Genomic DNA, 23,515 nt, shown 5'->3' on the forward strand with positions numbered 1-23,515 from the left:
CCGGACTAGAGCTGTCTTGGTGTTGCCCAGGGCTGAGGACAGGTGGGCGAGGACAAGCAGGCTATATATACCTCTTAAGCTGCCAGTGTGCCAGGCTTCTCGGGAGGGGCTGCAGTACGTTGACGTGTGAGTGCACGTACCCGGGTACATACACTGAATTCTCACAATAACCCTGTGAGGTAGATACCATCTGCTGGGTGACTTGCCCAAGGTCGCCCCCAAAGTCAGCAGGACCGTCTGCTCCAAGCACTGTGCCGATAGAATTTCATTCCCCTGAGGCTGAGAGCTTTCGCAATGCCTGGAGCCCTTCGGTAGAGCCAAATGCTTCTTCCCATCTTGGCCATTTCTGCTCAGATGGGAGTTCAAGCTGGAGAAGGGGAGCCAGCCCCCCACTACCCCGCCCCGTGTCTGTGCCTCAGGTCGGTCACCCTTGCCTGCGGCTGTCACAGGAAATTTCACAGAAAATAAGGCACTGGTCCAGGTCACCCAGGGTGACGGTGGCAAAGCTGTCCTTGCTTCCCAGGCCCCCCCACCTCTCAGACAAGCACTGTCTCTGTCATTAGATGCTTGTTTCTCCCCCCATCTCAACTCTTCCCCCTGCCGTGCGGCAAGAGGCTGACAATCCACCAGTCAGCCCTAATTCTGTCACTGGCTAATGAAATATTTACAAAGCACCTATTGTGTGTCAAGCATTACTCTAGGCCCTGGGGGCATAGCAGAGACTAAGACAAGGGGATAACAGCTGATAAATAGATAAATAAATAAATAGTTTTCTACAGTGGTAATTGCTACAAGGAAAATTAACCTGCCAGGATAAATAATGGGGGTGGGATGAGCTACCTCGGTTAAGAGTGGTCAGGGAAGGTCTCTCTGAGGTGACAGTTGAATTGAGACCTGGCAGAATGAGCCACTCATGGAAATTGGGGATGTGGGAGGCAGAGAGAATTCTAGGCAGCACGAACAGCAAGTGCAAAGGTCCTGAGGCAGGACCCAAGGTGGCCCACTGGAGCATCAGAAGGAAGGCCCAGCAAGCTGGTTGGGGTGCAGGATGGGGCAGAGAATGAGAATAGGCGGGAGCCGGACCATATGGGGCCGCGCTGTGTGCTGCTGAGCCTAGAGCCTGCCCTCTCTGGACTCCGTTCTCCCCAACCATCGTAAAAGGGATTCTGCTGCATGGCCTCTCAGCACTCCACCCCCTTTCTGTTTTATTTTTATTTTTAAAGATTTTATTTATCTTTAGAGGGGAAAGGAAGGAGAGAGGGAGAGAACTGGCCTGCAACCCAGGCATGTGCCCTGACTGGGAATCGAACCGTGGTTGCTTGGTTCCCAGGCCCGCACTCAATCCACTGAGCTATCCCTTTCTGTTTTTGACACTGGAGAATTCTGTGCCCTGGGGCTGCTCCTCTGCACGCAGGTGGCAGCCTAGAACCTCGCAGGCACTGTGGTTTCCGCCTTTGCCTTGTGGCGCGTTCCCATGGGCAGCAACGCCCACCCAGGTGTCCGCTGGTTGGGTCCCTTGCTCACTGCAGACTCTGTGTGCGCCAGAAGGCGGCGCTTTCTGAGCATGCCCACGGGAGCCAACACAGAAACGCTGGGATTAGTGCAGCCACACAGCTGCGTCTGCAGAAAGGCAGGTATACACAAGTATCAGGGCTGGAAAGGGTTCAGGTTTAATGACAGAAGAAACCAAGTCCAAAAGTAGAAACCACTGAAAGAGCACAGGAAGAGGGGACAGACTCCCCAGAGAGCTCCCAAGTCACTCAGCGCCTACGACATGGGAACAATCAGTCACAGAGAGAAGGGCAGTTTCCAGGACCGAAATCCACTAGGGATTTGCAGGAGATACCTCTGAGCTATGGGTTCCTGCCCTTCCATACCCAGGAGGTCTCATTCCCGGTGTCTGGCTGCCCCCAGGACCCGCCACCCCCCCCATGCCTCCTCCCCTCATTTCTGTGTGACCATCCTCCCCCCTGCAGCAGGGAAATGAGTCTTTGTCACCGGGTTCCCCCTACTAGGAGCAAATATTAAACATCTCTATACTCCCCAAGACACCAAAGGATTTCTAGCTCTGTCACACAGCCACCTGTTCCCGCCTCTAGAAGCAGCAGACTTCCCACCATCCAGGAATTAGGAACCGATGTCCACAGCCCTCTTGGGAACCAGGAGTCAGACCCCAGAGTGCCCCACCCCCAGTGAACGTTCAAAGCCCACCGCCTCTTGAACTGAGAGGCTGTGTGCAGACCTATTCCCCCGAGAAAACCTAGTTCCTATACCGCTATCCTATCCCTATCCCTTTGTGGTTCATAGTCCAAGAGTTCCAGCTCCCCGGAGTGCCCAGCACAAGGAGGACGTTGGCCATCAGGAATCAGGGCTTCGACTCCCCATATCCCTGGAGGACTAGATGTCCATTATGTCCACTTTCTACTCCTCTGGCAACTAAGATAATATATCCCCTTCCAGAAGCCCAACCCCTGAACTCCCTTCAAGACACAAGTGTGGGGGTGCTGCCCTGTGATCCCCAGAGAAATCAGGAGTCCTGACCCCGAGGTTCTATACCGCTTCAAAACCCAGGGGCCTGGGTGACTAGAAGTCTCATCCCCCTCAGGCACCCAGGATTCGGAGTGGCCGCACACCTGCTCTGTTGACCAGAGACCCAGACATCCCATGCCAGAGTCTGGACCCCTAAACCCCGTTCTTCTAAACGGGACATGGAGCCTTCAACCCCCGGCGAAGCCTAGCACCCCGGAAGCCCTGGCCCTCACCCCACCCTTCACTGCGCAGGCGCAGGAGGTGCCAGCACTGCCTCCGCGTCCGCCAGCATCTCGTCCAGCGCCTGCAGCAGGACTCCGTGGGCCGCACGGTAGCCAAGGCCACCGGTAGCCGCTGCGCCACCTGCAGGCCACAGGAAGGAGAGCGCACCCAGAGCTGCACCCCCTGCAGTGCCCTCGCCAGCCCACGCACCTAGCCTCGCCTCCACTTCTGCGCGTGTCACCGGGCCAGGGAAGCGTGTCCGCTCCGCCAGCTCCCCTGGGGCCAGGCCCAGCGCGCGCTCGCGCCGTGCCAGGGCTGCGGGTTCGAGTCCCAGTGCCCTCCGCCACTCTGCCAGCTGACCGCGTAGAAGTGCCACATCACAGGCCCAGCCAAGCCCAGGTACTGGTGCGGCTGCCGCCGCCAGGCTAGCTAGCAGAGCTGGACGCCAAGCCCCAGCCCGGAGCGCGGCAGCCTTGGTTCGGGCTGCACGCGGGGACGTGGGCGGCAGCGCCAGCAGCAGCGCCCCTGCCTGGGCCGGGGGAAGCGCGCGCCGCAGCCATTCGCAGAGCCCTGGGAGTCCGCCTGGCCGCAGGGGGAACACCGGGGGCGGCGCCTCTTCCAGCACCTCCCAGGTCTCGTCCTCCGGGCTCCAGGTAGCCACACACCCAGTGTCCTCACTGCTGGATCGCTGCGCATCTGCGCCGACCTGCTGTAAACCCTCACTGCCTGTTTTCTCTGAAACTCCTCCATCGCCTGCTTTCTGAGATCCAGTGCCATGTTTCTCCAAACCCCCTCCGCCTGCGTTGTCCAAGCCCTCACCGCCGAGGGACTTCTCTGCTTTCTCCTCTTCCAGAGACTCTGGATCTTCGCCCTCTCCGTCTATTCGCACGCAGACCAGCGGGGCATCCGGTAGCACCAAGGGCCGGACCTGGGCCCAGTCCTCCTCAGTGGGAGCCCCAGGGGTGACGAGGATGAGAGCATCATAGTGAGTCGGGTGGCGGGCGGCATCAGTGCCCTCGGAGCCCAGAGGCACGGTCCAGAGCACCACATTGGGGCGCTCTGGGGCAGGGTAGGGCGTGGGCCCCGCAGGCGCCGCCAAAGCAGGCACAGCGCCTGGGTCCCCAGGATCCAACCCGAGCAGCACGTCCAGCACAAGTCCCACGTCAGCGGTGCCAGCTATGGCCAAGTCCAGCCGCGCGCTGCCCAGGCGCTCCAAGCCAGCACGAACCCAGGACATCGCTGCCTCCAGGCCACCGGTCTCAAAGGCCTCACGCACAGCCTCCAGCTCGGCTGCTCCCAGTACCTCGAAGCCATCCTGAGCCGGTGGCAGGAGCCTGCGGGGACAGGAGGGGATGGGGTCAAAGACAGAAGAAAGGGTAAGGGCCAGAGAGCTGAGGTAGGGGGACAGGGCTGGGCTATGACAGCAAGGGTGGAGCTTTCTGAATAATCCTTAGTGAGGCGGGAGCAGGAAAGGGAGGGGGCCGGCTGATGGCCCAGCAAATAGAAACCAGGGCTATGAATAAAGGGCAGAAGTTTAAAGCAAGGATGGGGCGGCTTGAATGAGGTTAGGGTTCCAACAGAGCCTAGAACCAGATCTAGCTTGTCTTCCCAGGAATAGTCTCTGTGGGCGAGGAGGCTGTTCCCAGGGACCTGCAGGGTTAAGAAAAGGCCGTTCTGGGTGGGGCAAAACAGAGGGTGGGGCCTGGAGCAAAGACAGAACCACAAATGTACCGTAGTCGATGTGAAAGGTCAGCACTATTCACTCACTATTCAACTCGGGCAAGATCAGCAAGAGGGCTTTTTCCTGACACTGGATGTAAGGAGAGTAAAGACGAGGGGAGACAGCCTCATCTACTAGTTCTTCCCAGGGGGACGGGGCTAAGGAAAACAGTGGATGAGCAGTGGACTTGGAGGAGAAACTGCCCCTCTCCAAGCCTCATTTTGACATCTATGAAATGAGACGGCTGGGGGTTGGGGGTGAAAATCCAGGAGGTAGCTAGCAAGTGGGCACAGAAAGGAGAGGAGATGAGAGAAAGGCAGTGGGGGAGGGCACCCAGAAATAACAAGGGTGTGGCTTTAGGGCAACTGGGGTCACTTGAGAACCAAGCTGATGGAGAGAATAAGGAAGATTCGAGATTACAAGTCTTCAGGTAAAATGTTCGTGAGGATCACAAGCGTATTTGGCAGGGTGAGCCCTTCTCCAAATTTTTGCCTGGGGGCAGTATTTGGGTGATAGATCCCAGGCGCTTCTAGATTTCTCTTTAGGGGGTGGGGCTTGTAGCCTGAGAGCACTCACAGGAGGCGGGACCTGGATGACAGGTCAGTTCCTCCAGCTGACCCTTGGCTAGTGCGGAGCCTAGATGACAGAATAGGGTCAAGCACAGACGCCTTGCTTGGTTGGAGTAACACTGAGCTCAAAACCTGCTCTGAGGGGCGGGACTGGATTCAGGAGCAGGGCCTCCAGTAGATATCCCATTAAGGTTTGCCCTAAATTCGCTGGGGGCGGAAGACCTTAAACAGCCTCCGGGAGAGGTGTAGACAAAGAGCCAGCCCTCCCTACCCCACCCTGAAACGCTGGGCTCACCTCTGCAACGCCTCCGCCTGGCTCCGCAGCGCCGCCCGCAGGCGCTCCAGTTCTTCGCAGCCCTCTCTGCTGCCGCATTCCTCAGGCAGCACGTAGAGAGGCACAGCTCCCAAGCCCGCGCTGTCCAGCATGGCCACGGTCTGATCCCGGGCCTGGACTTCATTTTGTGAATCCCCAGGACGGAGGTTCCGCACGGCCAGCAACGGGGTCCCTCGGGCCAGTGCAGCTCGCGCTGCGTCCCCCAGCGCTGGTGCCAAGGGTTCGTCGTTCCCTTCAGGGCCGGGCAGCACCAGGACTAGCACGTTAGCCTCTGCTGCCCAGGGACCCGGCGCTGCTGGCGGACAGCTCAACTCGCCCAGGAAGAGGCCTGGGCCGGCAGCTCGCAGGCTGGGGATCCCGGAGTCTGGCCGTCCATCGGGGATCTCTACCACCTCCACATCCTTGTTGCACAGAGCTGCAATCAGTGAGGACTTTCCCGAGCCGGGAGGCCCCAGGAACAAGGCGGTCACGTCACCCCGCGGTGGAGGCATACCTGGGAAGCAAGAGATGGGGAAGACCGGGGTCAGGGAGCGCCCAGTCGTTATTTCCTAGTCTTCGCACTCTCGTCCTAGATTTTAGTCCTTCACTCTGTCTCCTTCCATTCTCGGGTGTCACTCCCAAGGACCTAGAAATCCGGCGCCCAGACCCTATCCCCAGGGCCCCGGAGTCCTGGCCGGTCCTCTTTATGGATGCGTCTCCCTTTCTGCTTCAAAAACTGAGAAACCCTGCCTCCAACCACCTGCTCCTGCAGGGACGCATTTGTTTTCACCTGCACCCCTCCTCCAAATCACCAACCGAGCAAAGAGCCGGTACACGGGAGGGTACCGTTCCCAGTGTCTGGTCCGCCGCTGAGAAGCTCCGCCCCTGGAGTCGGCGGACGGAGGCCGAAGAGGTTGGAGCGCCGGGATTTGGGGACCACGAGACGTGTTCCAGGGGCTCTAACCAGACGTCAGTCCCTTTAGAAGGGGGTGTGTCTAGGGAGCGTGATCTCAGGACCACAACCCTTCGCAGCGCCTGCGCAGATCGGCCCCCGGGAGCTTGCTCCCCACAACTCCGGCTGCCGCAGGACCTTGGAACAATGAGGAAGCGAGAGCGCCTGCGCGCCAGGAGCTTTTTAAGCACGTCTGCGCAATAAGCTTAGGGCTGAACGGCTCTAGACGTCATCATAACGCGCCCTTGTGTAGAGAAGGACGCCCTCCGTTATTTTCAAGACTGAGTGGGCAGGACTGCGTTTCTGACGGATGACAATTCGGGGTCTCGGCTTCTAGAGGCTCATCAAGAGAAAGGGCGTGGAAACCACCGGGATCTTCAGACTCGGTGGGCCCTACCCTGCTTCCCTCCAGGTGACGAGCGACTGACAGGCGCAACGAAAGGCAGCCTTCTGCCGCTTGGGGGAAAAAAAAAACCAAAAAAACGGAGGCGACCGGGGATACCGGCCTGGAAAAAGGAGAGCCGAAGGCAATGCTTGAGGCAGCCGGACATGCTTGAGGGGAAGCAGCTGAAAGCGCGCGTGGGAGTCGGGAGTTCTGGGTGGAAGAAGAGTTACAGGGTGTCAGAGAAGGCTGTCTCTCGGGAAGAGGTGGGCTAAAGCGTGGATACCATCACCTGCTTCAAGACATGTGGGAGAGATCGGGACGAGGATGGTGTCAAAAATCAACGAGTTCCACACTCTTGAGTTCAGGAAGCTAGTTTGATTTTAGGTCTCACACAAGTGAGAGGGCTCTAAGGGGAGTCACAAACCCAGTGAGTCGAATCTTTTGGGAGGGGTTAAGTTTCTCTGGTAAGAGCTCCATCAGATTAGAGTTCAAGGACATGGTATCTCAGAGGGTCAAAGACTGGCAAGGACAGCCTCTGTGTCAAAGCGGGCTCTCTAAGGGATTTACCATTCTATCACGCAGGCACCTCTCTTGACCAGAGGGGTCCCTAGTCACTGAGGATCCGCTTCCCGAAGAGACCAGGGAGCAGCAGGATTCTTCCAAAGAGAGTCGTCCCTGCGGTACAGGAGTTGACACCTGTGAGTGCAGCTGGCTGGAGGGTGGTTGCTACACCCGGTACAGTTACTGATGTTAAAAGGATTTCTATGGCATTTCAATGTCCAGGGCGCTGCCGGGACTTGCCTGTTGGGGAGCTGCCCTAACAAGCAGGAACTGGCACTGCCCACCCTTACCCTGATTACCCTCAGGTGTATCCATCCCGCTCTGTCCATCTAAGTACGAATGGGTGCAGTTCAGAGGGGCAAAGGATCATGGGAGAGGCGTGGGGTGGGCGATGTGGCTGGGAAAGAGCAGAAACTGAGAGGAGCCCCAGGGTTCCACTTCCAACTCTGCCCTAGACTTTCACTGCGACCTGGGCCTTAGTTTCCCTGTCACAAGGGGTTGTCATTACTTACCTCCCAGGGCTGTTACAGGGATTGGCAGCAGAAAAGGGGAAAGCTTGAGGGTAATGAAGGCAGCAACGGCTCCTACTGAACGCTCACTATGTACTAGGACATTAACACCCGTTACCTTATTCAGTCCTCTTAGCAGACCCTATGAAACTGGCTGTCACTTTCAGAGGAGGGAACTGAGGCATAGAGAGGTCATGTATTTGTGAGTGACAGACGGTGTCAATGCCCTCCAGCCAAAGAACCCCCAGGAACACCTGTAGTCAACAAGTGGGTTTATTGCTCACAGCATTGAGGCACTGTGAGGCATCTTGGTAATGCAGTTGTTGTGGGGGGGTTTTTAGATTTTTTATTTTTATTTTATTTATAGACACAGGGGAGAGGGGAAGAGAGGGAGAGAAACATCAGTGTGTGGTTGCCTCTTGCGCACTCCCTACTGGCAACCTGTCTTGCAACCCAGGCATGTGCCCTGACTGGGAATTGAACCAGTGACCATTTGAGCACAGGCCAGTGCTCAATCCACCGAGCAACACCAGCCACGGCTGGAGTATTTTGTACAAAGGACTGATTATAAGATTTGGGTTTGTGGTAAGTGATTTTGGGAAGTGTTCCAGGAACAGGGGTTTTGCTCTGGATTGGATGGTGCCAGGAAGCCTGGCAGCTCTGTGGCTGGCTGTCTGTCAGTCTTATCTAGAAGGCAGAGGAACACAGCAGGCATGAGCTGTGACTGGTGCGGCAGCAGCAGCCACGCATATTGGCTAGGAACGGGGGGGGGGGGGTGCCTGGTCATTTCTGTGGCTTGGACAATGTCCGTGTTTGTGTTCAGATGCTGCCATGGCGTAGCTTTGGTGTCTTGATCCAGTCAGTGTGGCCTTCTCTGACCACGCTCTGTGGAACTGTTTCTATTCAACAGAATGCCAGGGGGCACCTGTGAGCGCCAGGCTAGCTCCGGGCTGTGGGGCTGCTTTTCTCTTTCTTAATAGTAATAATTGCAAGCCATCGAGTAAAGTGTTCTAAGCACTTTCTATAAATCCTTTCATTTAGTGTTTACAACAGCCCTATGAGGCAGATACTGATATAGTTATGACCCCATCTTCCACATGAGGAAGCTGCCAAATAGTATCTGGAAAGAGTAGAGCCAGTCTGGTCCAGAGGCTGTGCTCTGATCACACAGTTCTCCTGGAAGGATAGTCTCCCTGGGTTCCAGTCCTGACTCCACCTCATTTCCTAATCTCATGACTGTGGGCAAGTCCCTAACTTCTCTGAGCCTCAGTCTGATCGTCCATAGAACAGGCCCAGTAATAATCTGTCTGCATTGCTCTCCAGCCCTGGCACACAGCCTGGCACATAGTAAGCACTGTTGTCGTCATGATTCTGGGGCATGGGCGAGGTACCGGAAACTTGCTGGACTCCCCCGACCTCTCCCACCACCCTCAGGCCATCTAGGCACCCTGCAGTGTGCCCGCTGCCTCATCTCTTCACCGACTCCCAAGTTCCAGGAGCATCACATGAAATGGGAGCACCCAGCAAGCGTGGCCCAGAAGCTGCAGGGGACCCTCTTCATCTGCTTCACCTGCAGCTGCTCCTTCCCCTCATCCAAGACCCTGATTGCCCACCAGCGCAGCCACGGTCCCACCACCAGGCCCTCCCTGCTGGCTGCACCCACCACTGCCCAGCCCACCTCCCCCTGTTCTGACTGGCAAGACCTTTGAGCAGGCCTTCTCTGAGGTGGCACTGCCAAGTGCATGAGGCCCACATCCCTCGTGGCCTCTTTGCTTGCACAGAGCGTGGTCAGGACCTTGCCCAGGAAGCTGGGCTGCATCTGCACTGCATCCGGCATGCCCATGGGGAGTTCGGAGTGCAGCTGCAGCCCTCCCTATGGTATTGGGGGTTCTGTGGCTGGTGGGACCCTCTTCTGATATGGGATGGGCCCTTGGAATTTGCTTTCCTCCCAGGAAAGGCAAAGGGGTGTTGAGAAGTAGGGCCCAGAAGATGTTCCTCATTTAGAGCTTCAGTCTTTAGAGGACAGAAAGGCCTTTGGGGAAATCAGACAATAGTGAGATCTTTTGTTTAGAAAATAATGAGTAATATCCCTGGCTGGTGTGGCTCAGTGGATTGAGTGTCGGCTTGCCAAACAAAGGGTTGCCAGTTGGATTCCCAGTCAGGGCACATGCCTGGCTTGCAAGCCAGGCCCCCAGTAGAGGGCGCGTGAGAGGCAACCACACATGGACGTTTCTCTCCCTCTTTCCCCCCCTCTCTGTAAAAATAAATCCATAAAATCTTTTTAAAAAATGAGTAAGAAAGAGGAAATATTATTTGTATATCCCTCATCCCCAGTTAAATAGTGTGAAATGACAAGTAGCTGCAGATTGCAGAATCCCCTTTTATTCTTCCCAGATGGATGGCAGGGGCTGCAGGAACAAACTGCCCTGATTTGTGCCTGCAGGGGGCAGGGAAGAGGTGGTGCTGCTGGCCTCCAGTGCCACCAGTCCGGGGACATGGAGCAGCTCGGGCCTGTGGGGATGCGCGGCAAAGTTAAGGAGCCGCCCTGAGTCCCGTGGCAGTGGCAGTTCAAGTCCTTGTCTCCTTTCCACCCTCTGCCCGCCTTTCCCTTCTGGCCATGGAGTATTTAATATGTGCAGGTGAGATGGCACAAACAAGCTAACAGAAATAGTATCTAAAACCAGAAAAGCTCTATATTCAGATACCTAAACAAGGAACTCTGGCTTTTCAGCAGGAATTCCCAGAGTACAGAAGGGCATGGGGAGGGGTGTATGGGATGTGACAACATGGGTCCCTTCCCAAGCTCCCGCCCCCACCCCACCCTGTGGGAATATGAGGAAGGCCATTTGTAAGCCGACTGTGGGGCCGACCTCGGGAGCCTGGCCAGCTCCTCAGTCAAGAAATGAGCAAAGAAAGAAAGAAAAATGAGCAAAGACAAACTGTTTTCGGATGTGAGCCCAGACTGTAAACAACTGCAGGGAAACAGCCAGTGTTTTGATCTCACAGCTTGCACACGAGCACCCTGCCTACCCAGTCTGCTTTGTTTCCTGTATTCTGTGTATCCCCGTGCTGGGAAAACCCGGGTTGGGGCAGACTCCACCAGCTGGCCACCACGGATGCACATGTAAGTCTAAATAAACCCACGTCTTCCACAGCCCGTCCTCTGGGTTTTCTTTGGAATCAGCAAGCCATGTGCTGAGCGGAGGACCTCGACTCTTGGCATAACAAGGAGGGAGCTCAGGGCAGAGCCGCCCGGGCGCTGTGAGGAATCTGGTTTGGAATCAAACAGAGATACCTCCTGTTTCCTTTCGTGCTCGGCCAACATTGGAGGTTTCCCATTCAGATCCTATTTTCAGCTCTTGAAAAGCTGGGGAGAGTCCTCAGGCTTCAGGAAGGGACATTGTTTGCCTCCACCTTCCTGCCTGGAATGTGACTCTCCAGGCACCTTGGACCATGAGAGCAGAGGAACAAGACAGCAGGAGTCTGGGCGCCGGTCAACTTCACGCAGCAGAGCCGTCCTATCAGCCCTAGAACGCCCACTTCCCTACCATCATGTAAGGAAATGAGTCTCTACCTTGCGGAAGCTGCCATTAGTCTGGGTCTCTGTCACGTGCAGCATAACTACAACCTAAGGCAGACCGGCCAAATGCAGCCTGCCTCCTGGTTTTGCAAGTAAAGTTTTATTGGAGCACAGTCATGCTAATTCATTTACATGTCGTGTGTGGCTGTTTTCACATAGGACAGTGGATTTGAGTACTTGCAACAAAGATCATATGGCCCACAAAGCCTAAAACAGTTAACATATAGTCTGTCATAGAAGTTTGCCAACCCCTTGACCAGCTAATAGACGTATAACCTGCTCCGAGCCTAAACGTTGGATTCCCTCCCTGGGAAATACCACCTCTAGCAGGGTTGTGTGTGCGTAGTATTTGGGGCAGGCCTGGCCAGCCTGGAGCTCTGCTGGGGTCACTTACGGGAAGGCTGGCGTGGAGTCAGTTGGCCATCACTTCTTTCCAAGATACTAACTTCACCAAAGCCAAACATTTCCTCTGGCACCGGAAGAAAGCCCAGAAGTCTCTGGCCCAGGTGTTTCACAGCACCCCTACAGCAGCTCCCCCAACCGCAAACTCAAGTGTCCCACCCAGCACATTCTCTCAGGACAGACGGCTGCCCGCCCAGGTACCCAACGGCCTCCTGTTCTCGCCACACTCCAGACGGCATAGGCTCCCAAGACTTTACATAGCACCACAGGTGACTCCCAAATCTTTATCTTCAGCCCAAACCTTGGATGCCCCCCCATGAGACATAGCCACCCGGACAATACATGGAGTTGCAAACCCAAAATGGGTCACCACAACTGCCATCATATTTGCAAACAGTGCACTCAACTCCTAACTTCTTGAAGACTCTGATGACTTCTTCCCCGGCCCTACTTTCCTAACTGCTCCCCTGCTCAAGCTGCCCCCTCCTGTCTCTGCTACGGAGTATCCCCTGTACGTATGTAAATCAGCTTACGCCCCTGCCCATTTAAAACCCTGCAATGGAATCCCCTAAGTAACTCCCCAAGACCTCACCCAGGCCCTTGAAACCCAATCAAAACAGCCTCAGCCCACTCAGCAACCTCAACTCCCTCCTTGCTCTGTCTTCACTGCTGTCCAGCCACAGATGCCAGGCTGGCTGCTGCCTCAGGGCCTTTGCACTTGCTGTGCCCTCTGCCTGGAGGGCTCGTACCCAGAATTCCGAAAGGCCACTTCCTCGTTATTCAGGTCTCAGCATGTGCCACCTCAGAGAGGTCCTTCTTGACCCGATTGGCTAAAGTAGCACCTCTAACCCTTACTCTAATCTCTTCCCAGCACTCTTCAACACCTGGAGTCATCATCACACTTACGTGTTTCATTATCTGCGTCCTCATTTCAGACTCCAACCTCCCAAGGGCAGGTGCCATGTCTTCCTCACGGTTCACCCCCGGCACTAGGGATGGCACTTACCAAAGACACACAGAAAACACCCCTTCACTTTGTGTGTTTGCCACTTGGCCTCCCCCTGCCTCAGAGAGCTGGCTTCCTTAAGTCCTGCCCATCAGAGGTGTGGGCAGAAGGAAGGTGGGAGGGAAGGAGTCTCACCTGGCTTTGGGCTCCTGCTGGAACCCCTCCAGCACCTTCCTGTGCTCACACAAACCTCTCTCGAGGTTTAAGCACCTGCCGCTTGGTACCTTGTCACTGGTCCCCGCACCAGCCGCACGTGGCCTGTTGGATTCTGGTCACCACACCTCTCTTTCTGTAGCCCAGTCCTGGGGGTGGGAACTTCTTGCAGACACATTTCATGGTTATTTCCCTTTCCCACGCTTGTACTTCCAGCCTTCTAACACCTGTGGGACCAATTCCCTGCGCTCTAAGTCCTCTCTTGGGAATTCTCGGTGTGGTTCTATACTCTGAGTGCGCCTGAGGAACTTCCAAATGACCCCACTGGCAGCAGACTGGGTCTCTTGATTTCCGGGCTCTCATGAGCCTTTATGAATTTTTGCTGACAAATGGGTAATTCTCTACACGTGTGCTTAGAAAGAAAGCCCTGCCTTAGGGCAGAAGAGGCCTTACACACGCTGCCCCAGGAAATAAAATCCGAGTTGTTTTAATGAGCTGTACATTTCTGCTTTGATGATTTTTAAGATTCAATGATGTTAAGTATAAGCTACAGTGAGTGTGAAAGTCTCAGTGGATCAACGTCAGGTACTGTGACTCGGGGCTTCTAGGATGAAAAGTATGGGTTTTGAAAGATGCTTCGGTCTGAGATCCGGTAACAGGGATCAAAGGCAAATGCTTTTGGGGGCCAAAGGGGTAACAAATCAGTGCAGCAAGCGGGCGTGAGGGGGTTAGACACCAGATGTCAGTGGCAGGGAATGCCCCATTACTCAGCTCTAGCCGACTGCTGCCCCGTAAGATTGTGGGCTCAGCAATCAGCAACCCAGACCTCCCAGTTTTTCAAGAGAAGCCACACGCCTCCATTTCTACAAATCTGCCCAGCTGTGAATGGCGGTAACCAACATGATTTAAAAACCCTCAATGACCCATGGAGACCAAATACCCACTGCAGGTCAGATGGTGGCCGGGGGCAGAGGCCAGTCTGCCGTCGCTGGCGTGTGGCTCCATGGCGAAGAGCACGTGCCCTGCGCCCTGTTGTCTGGGAGCAGACCCGGGCTCTGCCGGGTGCAAGCTGTGACCACCAGTGGGTAACTCAACGTCTCGCTGCCCCGGCCGCGGCGGTTGTAAAATGACATGACAGCAGACCCAGTGCCTCTAAAGATCATGATGATGGTTGAGATGCAGAGAGAAGGCCAAAGTCAGTGTCGTCTCCTACGTGGCTGCGCCCTCTGCCCCGGTCTTCCCGCCCTTCCTCAGCAGCAGCCTCTCGCCTGCGCACTTTGCCACAAACATCCCAAGCGGACTCCCACCCCAGGGCCTCTGAGCTGGCTGTTCCCGCAGAAGCTGCAAGCCTCGCTCCTTCCCCCCCTCCAGGTCCCTGCTCTGACGTCCATTCTCGGAGAAGCCTTGCGGACCACCCTATCTGCAACTGCTCCACACACACCAGCCTCCCCACCCCCCCTTTTCCTCCACAGCACTCACTACCGTCCAACAGTACATACATGTTATATTTTGCTTCAACGTCTAACACAGTGCCTGTCTCTCTCCCCCAGTGCAACGCCGGCAAAGGCAGCGATGGCTGTTGGTCATGTTCACCCCTGTATTCCCAGCGCCCCAGACAGTGCCTGCATCTCACAGGTGCTCAATAAGTCAGGAGTAAATAAATCACAGTCCCTACCTCAGAAGAATCCGAGGCGATTGTCCATATAAAGTGCTTAGCCCAGGGCCTGGTCCGCTGTGAGTGATGACTTAACGATGGCCGCTACCGGTAATTCAGGTTCTTAGCTGCCAAGCCTCTATGAGTTAACACATGTAAAGCGCCTTAGAACGGGGCTTGGCACACAGCACATGCTCAGTAAATGGTAGCTGTCATTATAATTAAGCTTCTATTTTCAAAGCAGCTTTGGTGCCAACCTTCTGTGAGTGAGCACTTCCCATCTCAGAGCGAGAGCCAAAGTTTGGACAAGGCTATAAGGAGCCGGCCCTCCCCACCCCCTTCCTCCTCCCACCTGGACCGTTCTCCGTGCCCAAGTGCAAGGCTCCCTCCCTCCCTCCCTCAGGTCTGTCTCTTCTGCAGGGGGGACTACACTGTTTAAAATCGCAACTCCCTTCCAGAACTCTTCTCCCTCCTCTGCTTAATTTTTCTCCACAGCAGCCACCGCCCAGCATATACTACACCTCGTTGACTGTCCCCACCCGTGGCCCCTTTTTGCTCTGCCCCGTGTAAACTCCATGCGGACAAGCATTTTATTCTATTCACGGGCATATTCCCGAGGCTTAACGCACAGGTCCTCAAAAGATATTTGTGGAATGAATTAATGGCTCAGTCCCTACTTCAGAGTTATTCTAAGGGCTTGATGATCTCATGCAAATGACACGCGGAACTCTGGAAGTGCTGGGGAAAATGGCAACTGTGATTATAATTAAGGTTCTATTTTTGTCAGTTCCTAGATGCACAACTTATATATGCGTCAACACATATAAAGCTCTTGGACCAGCACTTGGCACCCAAGAAGCACAGCTATGATTCTAATGAAAGTCTTTTTTTATTTTCTAATCCTCACCCAAGGATGTGACTATTGGTTTTAGAGAGAGAGGAAGGGAAGGAGGGAGTGAGAGGGAACAAGAGGGTGCAGGGGAGGGGGGAGAAACAGGGACCGGCTGCCTCCAGCATGCACCCTGCCTGGAGATCGGCCCCTCTGCCCTGTGGTGTACAAGACGACGTTCCAATCACCTGAGCCGCCCAGCCAGGTCTGCAAGTCCTGAGAAGGTTCTTAGGCAAAACGGAGGGAACACAAATTATCTTCTGCTTTCTGGGCACTTGGCTAGGCTGCCTTTCCCAGACTCCCTTGCAGGGAGCTGCGGCCACGTGACTCATTTCTGGGCAAAGGGATGTAAATGGGAGCCGTACTGCCCCCTCTAGGCCGGGGCTCGTAAGAGAACACGTGTGCCTCTCCAGACCCCCAGGCCAAGGCCGCCCGGCATGACCATGGGGATGAAAACAGGCTTAGGAGACGGTCTGGGTCCCCACCTCACCAGATGGAGCAGGGTTCCGGCCAACCTGAAACACCTACCCTGGACGACTGTGTGAGCGGGAAACCAAATTCTGTTGTGTTTGAGCCTGTCCTTCATGGGGCGTGCGAGTAAATTCGTGGAAACTACACTGAACGCATGGTGTTTAGTACATGTTAATTATCTAGGCAACAATTACCCTAAAGTTCCCCCTAGAAGGAGCCCAGGGGGTGAGAGGCATGCAGGCGGATGCCCAGGCACATGCTCACAGCCTAGAGCATAAACACACACACACACACACACACACACACAGAGCAAACACGCTGGACCGACACACGCAGAATCTGGCTTTATTCTGGCCTTCACACATACTAAGAGGACACAGCTCAGCAGTACCCGCCCCCCGCGCAAGGACCATTTCAAGCACCGGGTTCCTCAGCCCCCTCCCCCCCACCCCTCCTGCCAGGCTTCCTGGGTGGGGGCTCGCCTACACCTCGCCCCGGGCGTGCAGCATGAAGTGCCCGTGCAGCTCCCCGAGGTTGTCGAAGGAATCCTCGCACTCCGTGCAGTGGTAGGTGCCCTCCTCGTCCTCCTCCTCATCCTCCTCTCTCCCGGCGGGTTGGCCCTCCCGAGCCCGAGGGGGCTCCTCTTCTTCCTCCCCCAGCACCCTGCCTTCCGGGGCGGGTGCTTCCTGGGGGGCTGTGGCGGGAGAGCAGAGGCGGCAGGGCGGGGTGCCTGGCGGGGCCTCCCCAAGGGGCGAGCGGCCACAGAGTTGGCAGGGCTGGGCTGCGGGGCCCGGGGGCTGGGCTGCACGGGGGGCCCGGCGGGACGGGCCGCCCCGGCCCCCACCCAGGCGCTGCTTCACCTTGTAGCCGGGGTCATATTCGGGGTCATCAGTGGTCTCCTCTTCCTCCTCCTCCTCATCTTCTTCCTCTTCAGAGTCCGGCTCTGAGAGTGTGTACTCGGAGTCAGAGGAATGCTCGGGGCCTGCAGGGGGACAGGCAGGGGAAGACAGCAGCATCAGAAGACGGAAGGCCACGCCCAGCTGCCTGGGAGCCCCACTGAGGCCAGTCACCAGAGAGAGAGACAGAATGGCCTGGACATCACCTTGCCCTTCCCAACAGATGGCTCCCCGTCCCACAGACCAGCGCCTGGCACACGGCAGGTGCTCCCTGTCTGCTGGTCAAGCGAATGAAAGTCTTGCCAGAATGGCATCTTAGGAGCTAACAGAGACAGAACAGGAGTAAACGGGGGAACAGTAAACATGGCGGCAGCAGTAGCAGCGCCTATCGCTTTTGGAAGAGCCCTGGTCTCACGTATTAACTCACCTAACCCTTACAGCAACTCTGGAGGGACACCCTATTATCATTATCATTATCATTATTATTATTCCTGAGTGACCAAAGGAGAAACTGAGGCACGGGGCAGTTGGGCCTTCGGTCACACAGCTCTAATCAGGAATGCTGAATACGGGTAATCGCCTATGTGAAATCATTTTAGGGAGACAAACATGTGAACAAGTACCTCCTAAGGCTGACTCAGGCTCGGCACTGCTGGGACACAGAGACCTTGCAGGACCCAGACCCAGAAGACAGTGAGGGCTCAGGGGGTCAGTTGTGTCGGGGGGGAGGGGAGAGGCCCAGAGCAGAGAGAGACACTGATAGCCAGGGAAGTCAGGGAAGACCTCACAGGGCAGGGGAGGTGTGAGCTGGAGCCTTAAAGAGGAGCAGGAGTCCCGGCTGGTGTAGCTCAGTGGACTGAGCGCAGGGTCTATGGACCAAAGGATCGCAGTTCAATTCCCAGTCAGGGCACATGCCTGGGTAGCAGGCCAGTTCCCAGCAGCAGATGCACGAGAGGCAACCACACATTGATATTCTCTCCTTCTCTCCTTCCCTTCCCCTCTGAAGATAAATAAAATCTTAAAAAAAAAAAAAAAAGTAAATGCCTCTCACAAAGGGTAGCTGCCTCTTGGTCTTCAGAACATCCCCCTGACAGTTATTTCTTGAAAATGTCCAGCTTAAAATAATCCTTATGCAAAACAGACCTGCAGCTGAGCCCTGAACAGGAAGGTCTGGACTGAGAGGGTCAGCAGAAGAAGCCTCGTCGTGAAGGAGCCTGAGCAGTTCAGACCCGTGCGGCCTGAGGGCTGACCGTGCACGGGAGCGACAAAGTCCGCGCCCCCTGCAGCTCCTAGGCCACACACCGGCACCGCGTGCTCCGGCACCGAATACTGCGGGCAACCATACAGCGGTATGAGTGTAACATACTGCGCTACGCAGTTACGACGGCCACAACGTCCCTGGGCAGTAGGCATTTTCCAGCTCCACTCTGATCTATGGGACCACACGGTATATATGGTCAGTTGTTGACCAAAATTTCATTCCTTATGTGGCACGTGACTGTATAGATAAATATCTAGTTAATTGAATTAGAAGATTTATGTGTACGTATAGATATAGGATTGTGATTTTTTTTTAAGCTTTCTTCATTTTTAGACATGGGAAGGGAGGGAGACAGAGAGGGAGAGAAACATCATTGTGCGAGACAAGCGTACATCGCTGCCAACTGTGGACTTGGCCTGCAACCCAGGCATGTGCCCCGACTGGGACCTGAACCAGCGACGTTTTGGTTCACAGGCCGGTGCTCAATCCACTGAGCAACACCAGCCAGGGCTGGCCGTGGCTGCATGCATGTGAAGGACATGTGTAGGACAAGTTTAGGGTAAAAAAGGAAGAAACAACTTCAAGTCCATGCACAGGAAAGGGCGACACCAGCGGTCGTGATGGGGGTGCACACACAAGCGATGGTGCAGGAAGGAGGAGCCCCCACTTCGGGGGCGCTGTGGGGACACCGCTGCTTCAGATGCAGGGGCAGGAGCCTGCCACGGGCACCTCCCAGGGCTGCAGCAGCCTTGCCCTGCATTCGTTTTGGCCCCCCTTCCTCCGATTTCTCTGGCAGCCCAGAAGGCTCCTATTACAACGGAGCCAGCCCGAGCTCCTGGCTGTCCCTCCATACCCCAGGCATGCACGGGCCTCAGGGCCTCGCCACCCTTCCTGGAGGCGGGCCGAGCCTTTGCTCCTGCCCCTCTGTCACATCTCTGCTCCAGTGCCACCTTCTCAGTGACACCCTGATCACTCCATCTAACCAGCGACCACCCCCCCCCAGCGTTCCTATGCCCCTGACCCTGCTTTATGTTTCTCAACTTACTTTCTGTGACACCTACTCGCTTGTTTATTGCCTGTCCCGGTGGAAGCAGGGACTTTGTCTGGTTCATTTCAGCCCCAAGGCCCAGACCTCCCTCCTCCAGGCCTTTTTGCCTTTGCTCTTCTCCCACCTGGGGCCGCCTTTTTCATACTGAGCAGCAACTTCCTGCTCCCTTTTAAGGCTCCAGCTCACTTGTCACCCCCTCTGTGAGGTCCTCCCTGGGTCCCTCGGCAGTCAGTGTCTCTCTGCTCTGGGCCCCCCTAACACAACTGACCACCTGGGTGTGAAGACTCCCAGAAGGCAGGACAATCTGGCTACCTGTCTGCGTGTCCCCAGCGATGCTGAGCCTCCGTGAGCCTTAGGAGAGACCTGCTGAACGACTGACTGCAAAGCACAGAGGAAACCTCTCTGGCCTTGGGACAGGGCCCCACCCCTCCCTGTCCTCCCACCTCTGACTTCACAGCACCCGCAGGGTCTTCAATGCCCACTGTGACTTCACGCATTTGGCCTGTGAAAGGCAATCAGCTGGCCGTCCAGGGCTACCAGGTCCTTCACGTCCGCTGGGACTTCCAGGACCACAAGCCCTTTTGCTCCCACCATGTCTTCTCCACCTACGAGAACCTCACAGCCCAGCGGGTCTCTGGCATCCACCGGACCCTCGATGCCCACAGTGTCTCCCATGCTCCCTCCCTCCACAAAGGCTACTGAGTCGGCAATGCCCAACGGCTCTTCGGTGCCCACCACGCCATCCACTGCCCCCACCTCGGTCACGAGCCCCAGCGGTTCCAAGTCCACCAAATGGGAACGCACAAAGACAGCCCCTTCTAACCAGCCCTGCAGCAGGTCGAGAACCAGGGCGAGGACACCTAGCAAGGCCAGCACTGACACCAGGGCCAGCACTGCCAGCAAGGTGAGCGGAGTAAGGCGCCGCCAGCGGAAGGGCACACGTAGCCGGGGCAGAACTCCTGGCAGAAGGGGAGGCCGCCGCTCCAAGAAGTCACCCAGCAAGGTGAGAACGACTTCCCAGCAAAAAGAGAAAGGGAGGAAAAGTTACAGCCGGCCTAGAACCAGCAGCCGGGACAGGAGTAAGAGCCAGCGTAGAAATATGAACAGAGAGAAGAGTCACAGCCCGCCAGGAACCTCAGGTATGGGGACGAGTTCCAGGCTGGCTGTCACCGCCAGCAGGGCAAAGAGTTACAGCTCCACCAGAAGTTCCTTCAAGGAGAGAGGCTATAGCCAGTCTCCATCATGGAGAAGGGTGAAGAGTTACAGTCAGATAATCACCCTCCGCAGAAAGTGGATTTATAGCCCAAACAAGATAGCCAACATCCTCAAGAGTTATAAGCAGGGTAGTGCATCCAGCAGGACCCGAAGCCATTGCCGGTCTAGAACACCCAGAAGGGCCAGAAGCCGCAGTCGGAAGAGGACCCACAGCAGGGCGAGAAGTCGTACCCGGAAGGAAACTTCCAGCCACATGAGAAGACACAGCCAGTCTAGAAGGCACAGCCACGAAAAAAGTCAACACCAATCTCGGACCCCCACGAGGGAAAGAAGTCACAGCCGGTCTGGAAGCCTCAGCAAGAACAGAGGCCACAGACAATCTAGAACTCTCAGCAAGGAAAGAGATCATAGCCAATCGGGGACCTCCAGGGAGGAAAGAGATGACAGCCGACCTGGAACCCCCAGAGAAGAGAGACATCACAGCCGATCTGGAAGCTCCAGTAAGGAAAGAGATCACAGCAGATCCAGAAGCTCTGACATGGAAAGAGATCACAGCCGATCTAGAATCCCCAGGAGAAAGAAAGATCACAGTGGAACTAGAAGCCCCAGAAGGGAGAGAGGCCACAGCCAATCTAGAACCCGCAGGACGGAGAGAGGTCGCAGTCGATCTAGAACCCCCAGAACGAAGAGAGATCACAGCCAAGCCAGAACCCCCAGCAAGACAGCGCACAGCCAGTCTAGAACCTCCCCAAAAGAGAGCAACCACAGCCAGTCTAGAACCTCCCCCAAAGAGAGCAACCACAGCCAGCCTAGAACCTCCCCCAAAGAGAGCAACCACAGCCAGCCTAGAACCTCCCCCAAAGAGAGCAACCACAGCCAGCCTAGAACCTCCCCAAAAGAGAGCAACCACAGCCAGCCTAGAACCTCCCCAAAAGAGAGCAACCACAGCCAGTCTAGAAGCCCCACCAGAAGCCTCAGCTGGAAGGGATCCCCCAGCAGGGCAGAGAGCCCCAGTCGGAACAGAACACCTAGTGAGACAAGCAACCATTCCCCCTCAAGATCTCTCAGCGAAGCTCCAATCCCAAGCCAGGATGCTATTCAAGCCAACGCCACCACTTCTAAGGCCGCCTCACCTGGAGAGAGGTCCTCCTCATCTTCTTCCAAGCTGGCGTAGCCCCCAGTCTCAGCTGGCTCACGGGTCTCTGTCATGGCCAGAGGAGCAGACAGGAGACAGGAACAGAGCAGCAGCTAGGCAGCGGCCCTCCCTGGCCAGCTCTCCACAGAAACACCTCGGCCACAAGTTCTCTAATGCAGGAGGATGTCAGCAGGTAGAGGGATGCTGGACAGGGAAAGGAAAGGCCTGTGGTGACTCAATAAATTTTTACACAGCATCTGCCGCCCCAGGCTCAGCTATGTGCTCAGCGATGGGGGGCAAAGCAAAGATGGCCCCGGCTCTGTCCCCATCTGTCCACCGGGTTTTGGTTGCAGGCCCTGCCCCTATGTAGGTCTTCATTTCCTCATCCGGACGACAGAGCTGTCTGTGGTTCTTCAGTGGGGCAGGAAAGCATAACATTCCAAGCATTGATTTATTTAAAAGATTTATTTATTTATTTATTTATTTATTTATTTATTTATTTATTGTTAGAGAGAGGGGAAAGGAGGGAGAAAGAGGTGGAAAACATCCATGTGTGGTTGCCTCTCACGCACCCCCCCACTGGGGCACCAGGCCCACAACCCAGGCATGTGCCCTGACTGGGAATCAAACCGGCAACTTTTTGGTTCGCGGCCAGCACTCAATCCACTGAACCACACTAGCCAGGGCAATTCCAAATATTTAAAGATGGGTATTAGCATGGGCACGAATCAGAACTGAGAATGGAATGTGGTTCTATGCTAGGCATTAATCTGTTAGTCGCCGGAGTGTGGGAAAGTCTGGAGTTGGGGGAACATCCAAAGTGACAGTTGGGGGTATGGATTACTTGGGGAAGAGGTGATACACCTACCAGTCCAGAAGTTTTTTGTTTTTTTTTAATTTTTAAGGGAGGGAGAGAGACAGAAACATCAATGTGTGGTTGCCTCTCGTGCGCCCCCAATGGGGACCTGGCCTGCAACCCAGGCATGTGCCCTGACTGGGAATTGAACTGGTGACCCTTTGGTTCACAGCCCACACTCAATCCACTGAGTTACACCAGCCAGGGCAGAAGTATTTAAATATTTAAACATCTGGTATGGTTGTGCTAGCCTGTGAATGTCAGCCATGGTTCTATACTAACTTACACTCTGGCAAGACAGTAGCGTACTTTGTCATGTATAATGAGCATCCATGTTTTTGGCTCAAACTTTCAGGGAAAAAAATTTCATTTTAATTTTTCAATTCAAATTTTTATTTACTTATTTTTGGAAACAAAACCAATGATCATATTCCAGGGTATTATTTTGCATACAGATATTGTTATTGCTTTCTAGAATTACTTTTAATACATTAAGCATAAATAAAAGAATGAAAAACATCTATGTAGATACAGAATTAGAACTACCCATGTGTAATACACACCTTTATTTTTCCTTCAAAAAATCTGGGCATGCCCTTGCCCAAATTGTGGCTCAGTGGATTGAGTGCTGGCCTGAGAATGGAAAGGTCGCCAGTTCCATTCCCAGTCGGAGCACAAGCATGGGGTGGGCCAGGTGCCCCAGTTGGGGACATGTGAGAGGTAACCGATCACTGTACTGTCTCTCTCACACACTGATGTTTCTCTCCCTCTCTTTAAAAATAAATAAATAAATAAAATCTTTTTTTAAAATTGGGGCAAAAAAGCACGTATTATACATGGTAAAATACAGGTATCTAGATCTGAATCCTGAATCTGCCATATTCTGTGTAGCTTTAAGCAAAGGATCAAGATGTTTTCTTCAAAATAGCGCTTTGGGACCTAACTCAGTTCTCATAACCAGGTTGAAACATTATCTCCTTTGTACAGATAAAGATAATGACAGAGGATTAACAGGTAGCCCAAGGTCATACCAACTGGTTCACGCACACGTGGGCTAGGATTTGAAACCACCTCATCCTTAGTCTCATAAAACAATCCCTCAGCTGAAAATATTTTTCTAAGATTCATCAGATTCATTCACACAAATTGCTCCTATGTGTCAGGTACTCAGTGGCTGTTACTACTTCCC

At 54.9% G+C, this 23,515-nt stretch overlaps 4 protein-coding genes across 6 annotated transcripts; 2 read left to right on the forward strand and 2 right to left on the reverse strand.

Moving 5' to 3' along the window:
* Window positions 1-1,647: 1,647 nt before the first annotated feature.
* Window positions 1,648-16,856, reverse strand: IRGQ (immunity related GTPase Q). 3 transcript variants are annotated; one of them, XM_037152291.2, is made up of 4 exons: window positions 16,776-16,856; window positions 14,577-14,692; window positions 5,336-5,867; window positions 1,648-4,085 (listed from the first exon to the last, which is right to left on the reverse strand). In XM_037152291.2, the coding sequence occupies exons 3-4, from the start codon at window positions 5,863-5,865 to the stop codon at window positions 2,771-2,773; spliced, it is 1,845 nt and encodes a 614-aa protein (XP_037008186.2). In that variant the 5' UTR covers window positions 5,866-5,867; window positions 14,577-14,692; window positions 16,776-16,856; the 3' UTR covers window positions 1,648-2,770. The 3 variants fall into 3 exon arrangements, with proteins under 3 accessions (XP_037008186.2, XP_037008184.2, XP_037008185.2); XM_037152289.2 differs by lacking the exons at window positions 14,577-14,692; window positions 16,776-16,856 and adding an exon at window positions 6,170-6,445; XM_037152290.2 differs by lacking the exons at window positions 14,577-14,692; window positions 16,776-16,856 and adding an exon at window positions 6,144-6,445.
* On the forward strand, window positions 7,382-9,803 carry ZNF576 (zinc finger protein 576). The gene is given in 3 exon segments (XM_053655730.1): window positions 7,382-9,453; window positions 9,455-9,475; window positions 9,477-9,803. Coding segments are annotated over 3 exon segments (738 nt in total). The 5' UTR covers window positions 7,382-8,992; the 3' UTR covers window positions 9,733-9,803.
* On the reverse strand, window positions 16,233-21,553 carry ZNF428 (zinc finger protein 428). Its single transcript, XM_037152334.2, has 2 exons — window positions 21,469-21,553; window positions 16,233-16,897 (listed from the first exon to the last, which is right to left on the reverse strand). Exons 1-2 carry the CDS (start codon window positions 21,542-21,544, stop codon window positions 16,398-16,400), a joined length of 576 nt encoding a protein of 191 aa, XP_037008229.1. The 5' UTR covers window positions 21,545-21,553; the 3' UTR covers window positions 16,233-16,397.
* On the forward strand, window positions 19,433-21,509 carry SRRM5 (serine/arginine repetitive matrix 5). The gene has a single exon (XM_053655729.1). It carries the CDS (start codon window positions 19,713-19,715, stop codon window positions 21,507-21,509), a length of 1,797 nt encoding a protein of 598 aa, XP_053511704.1. The 5' UTR covers window positions 19,433-19,712.
* Window positions 21,554-23,515: the final 1,962 nt, after the last annotated feature.

Source organism: Artibeus jamaicensis, unplaced genomic scaffold, assembly GCF_021234435.1.
Source record: "Artibeus jamaicensis isolate MK-2021 breed Jamaican fruit bat unplaced genomic scaffold, CSHL_Jam_final scaffold_11, whole genome shotgun sequence".
In the NCBI taxonomy this organism is placed as follows: domain Eukaryota; kingdom Metazoa; phylum Chordata; class Mammalia; order Chiroptera; family Phyllostomidae; genus Artibeus; species Artibeus jamaicensis.

What these genes read in the sequence shown, in the direction of transcription:
- IRGQ (XM_037152291.2), bottom strand. Translation starts at nt 5,865, where the DNA reads ATGCCTCCACCGCGGGGTGACGTGACCGCCTTGTTCCTGGGGCCTCCC. An exon ending in CAGGCGGAGGCGTTGCAGAG is followed by an intron (nt 4,086 to 5,335) that starts GTGAGCCCAGCG and finishes CTGTCCCCGCAG; the next exon opens with GCTCCTGCCACCGGCTCAGG.
- SRRM5 (XM_053655729.1), top strand. Translation starts at nt 19,713, where the DNA reads ATGTCTTCTCCACCTACGAGAACCTCACAGCCCAGCGGGTCTCTGGCA.
- ZNF428 (XM_037152334.2), bottom strand. Translation starts at nt 21,544, where the DNA reads ATGACAGAGACCCGTGAGCCAGCTGAGACTGGGGGCTACGCCAGCTTG. An exon ending in TGAGGAGGACCTCTCTCCAG is followed by an intron (nt 16,898 to 21,468) that starts GTGAGGCGGCCT and finishes GTCCCCCTGCAG; the next exon opens with GCCCCGAGCATTCCTCTGAC.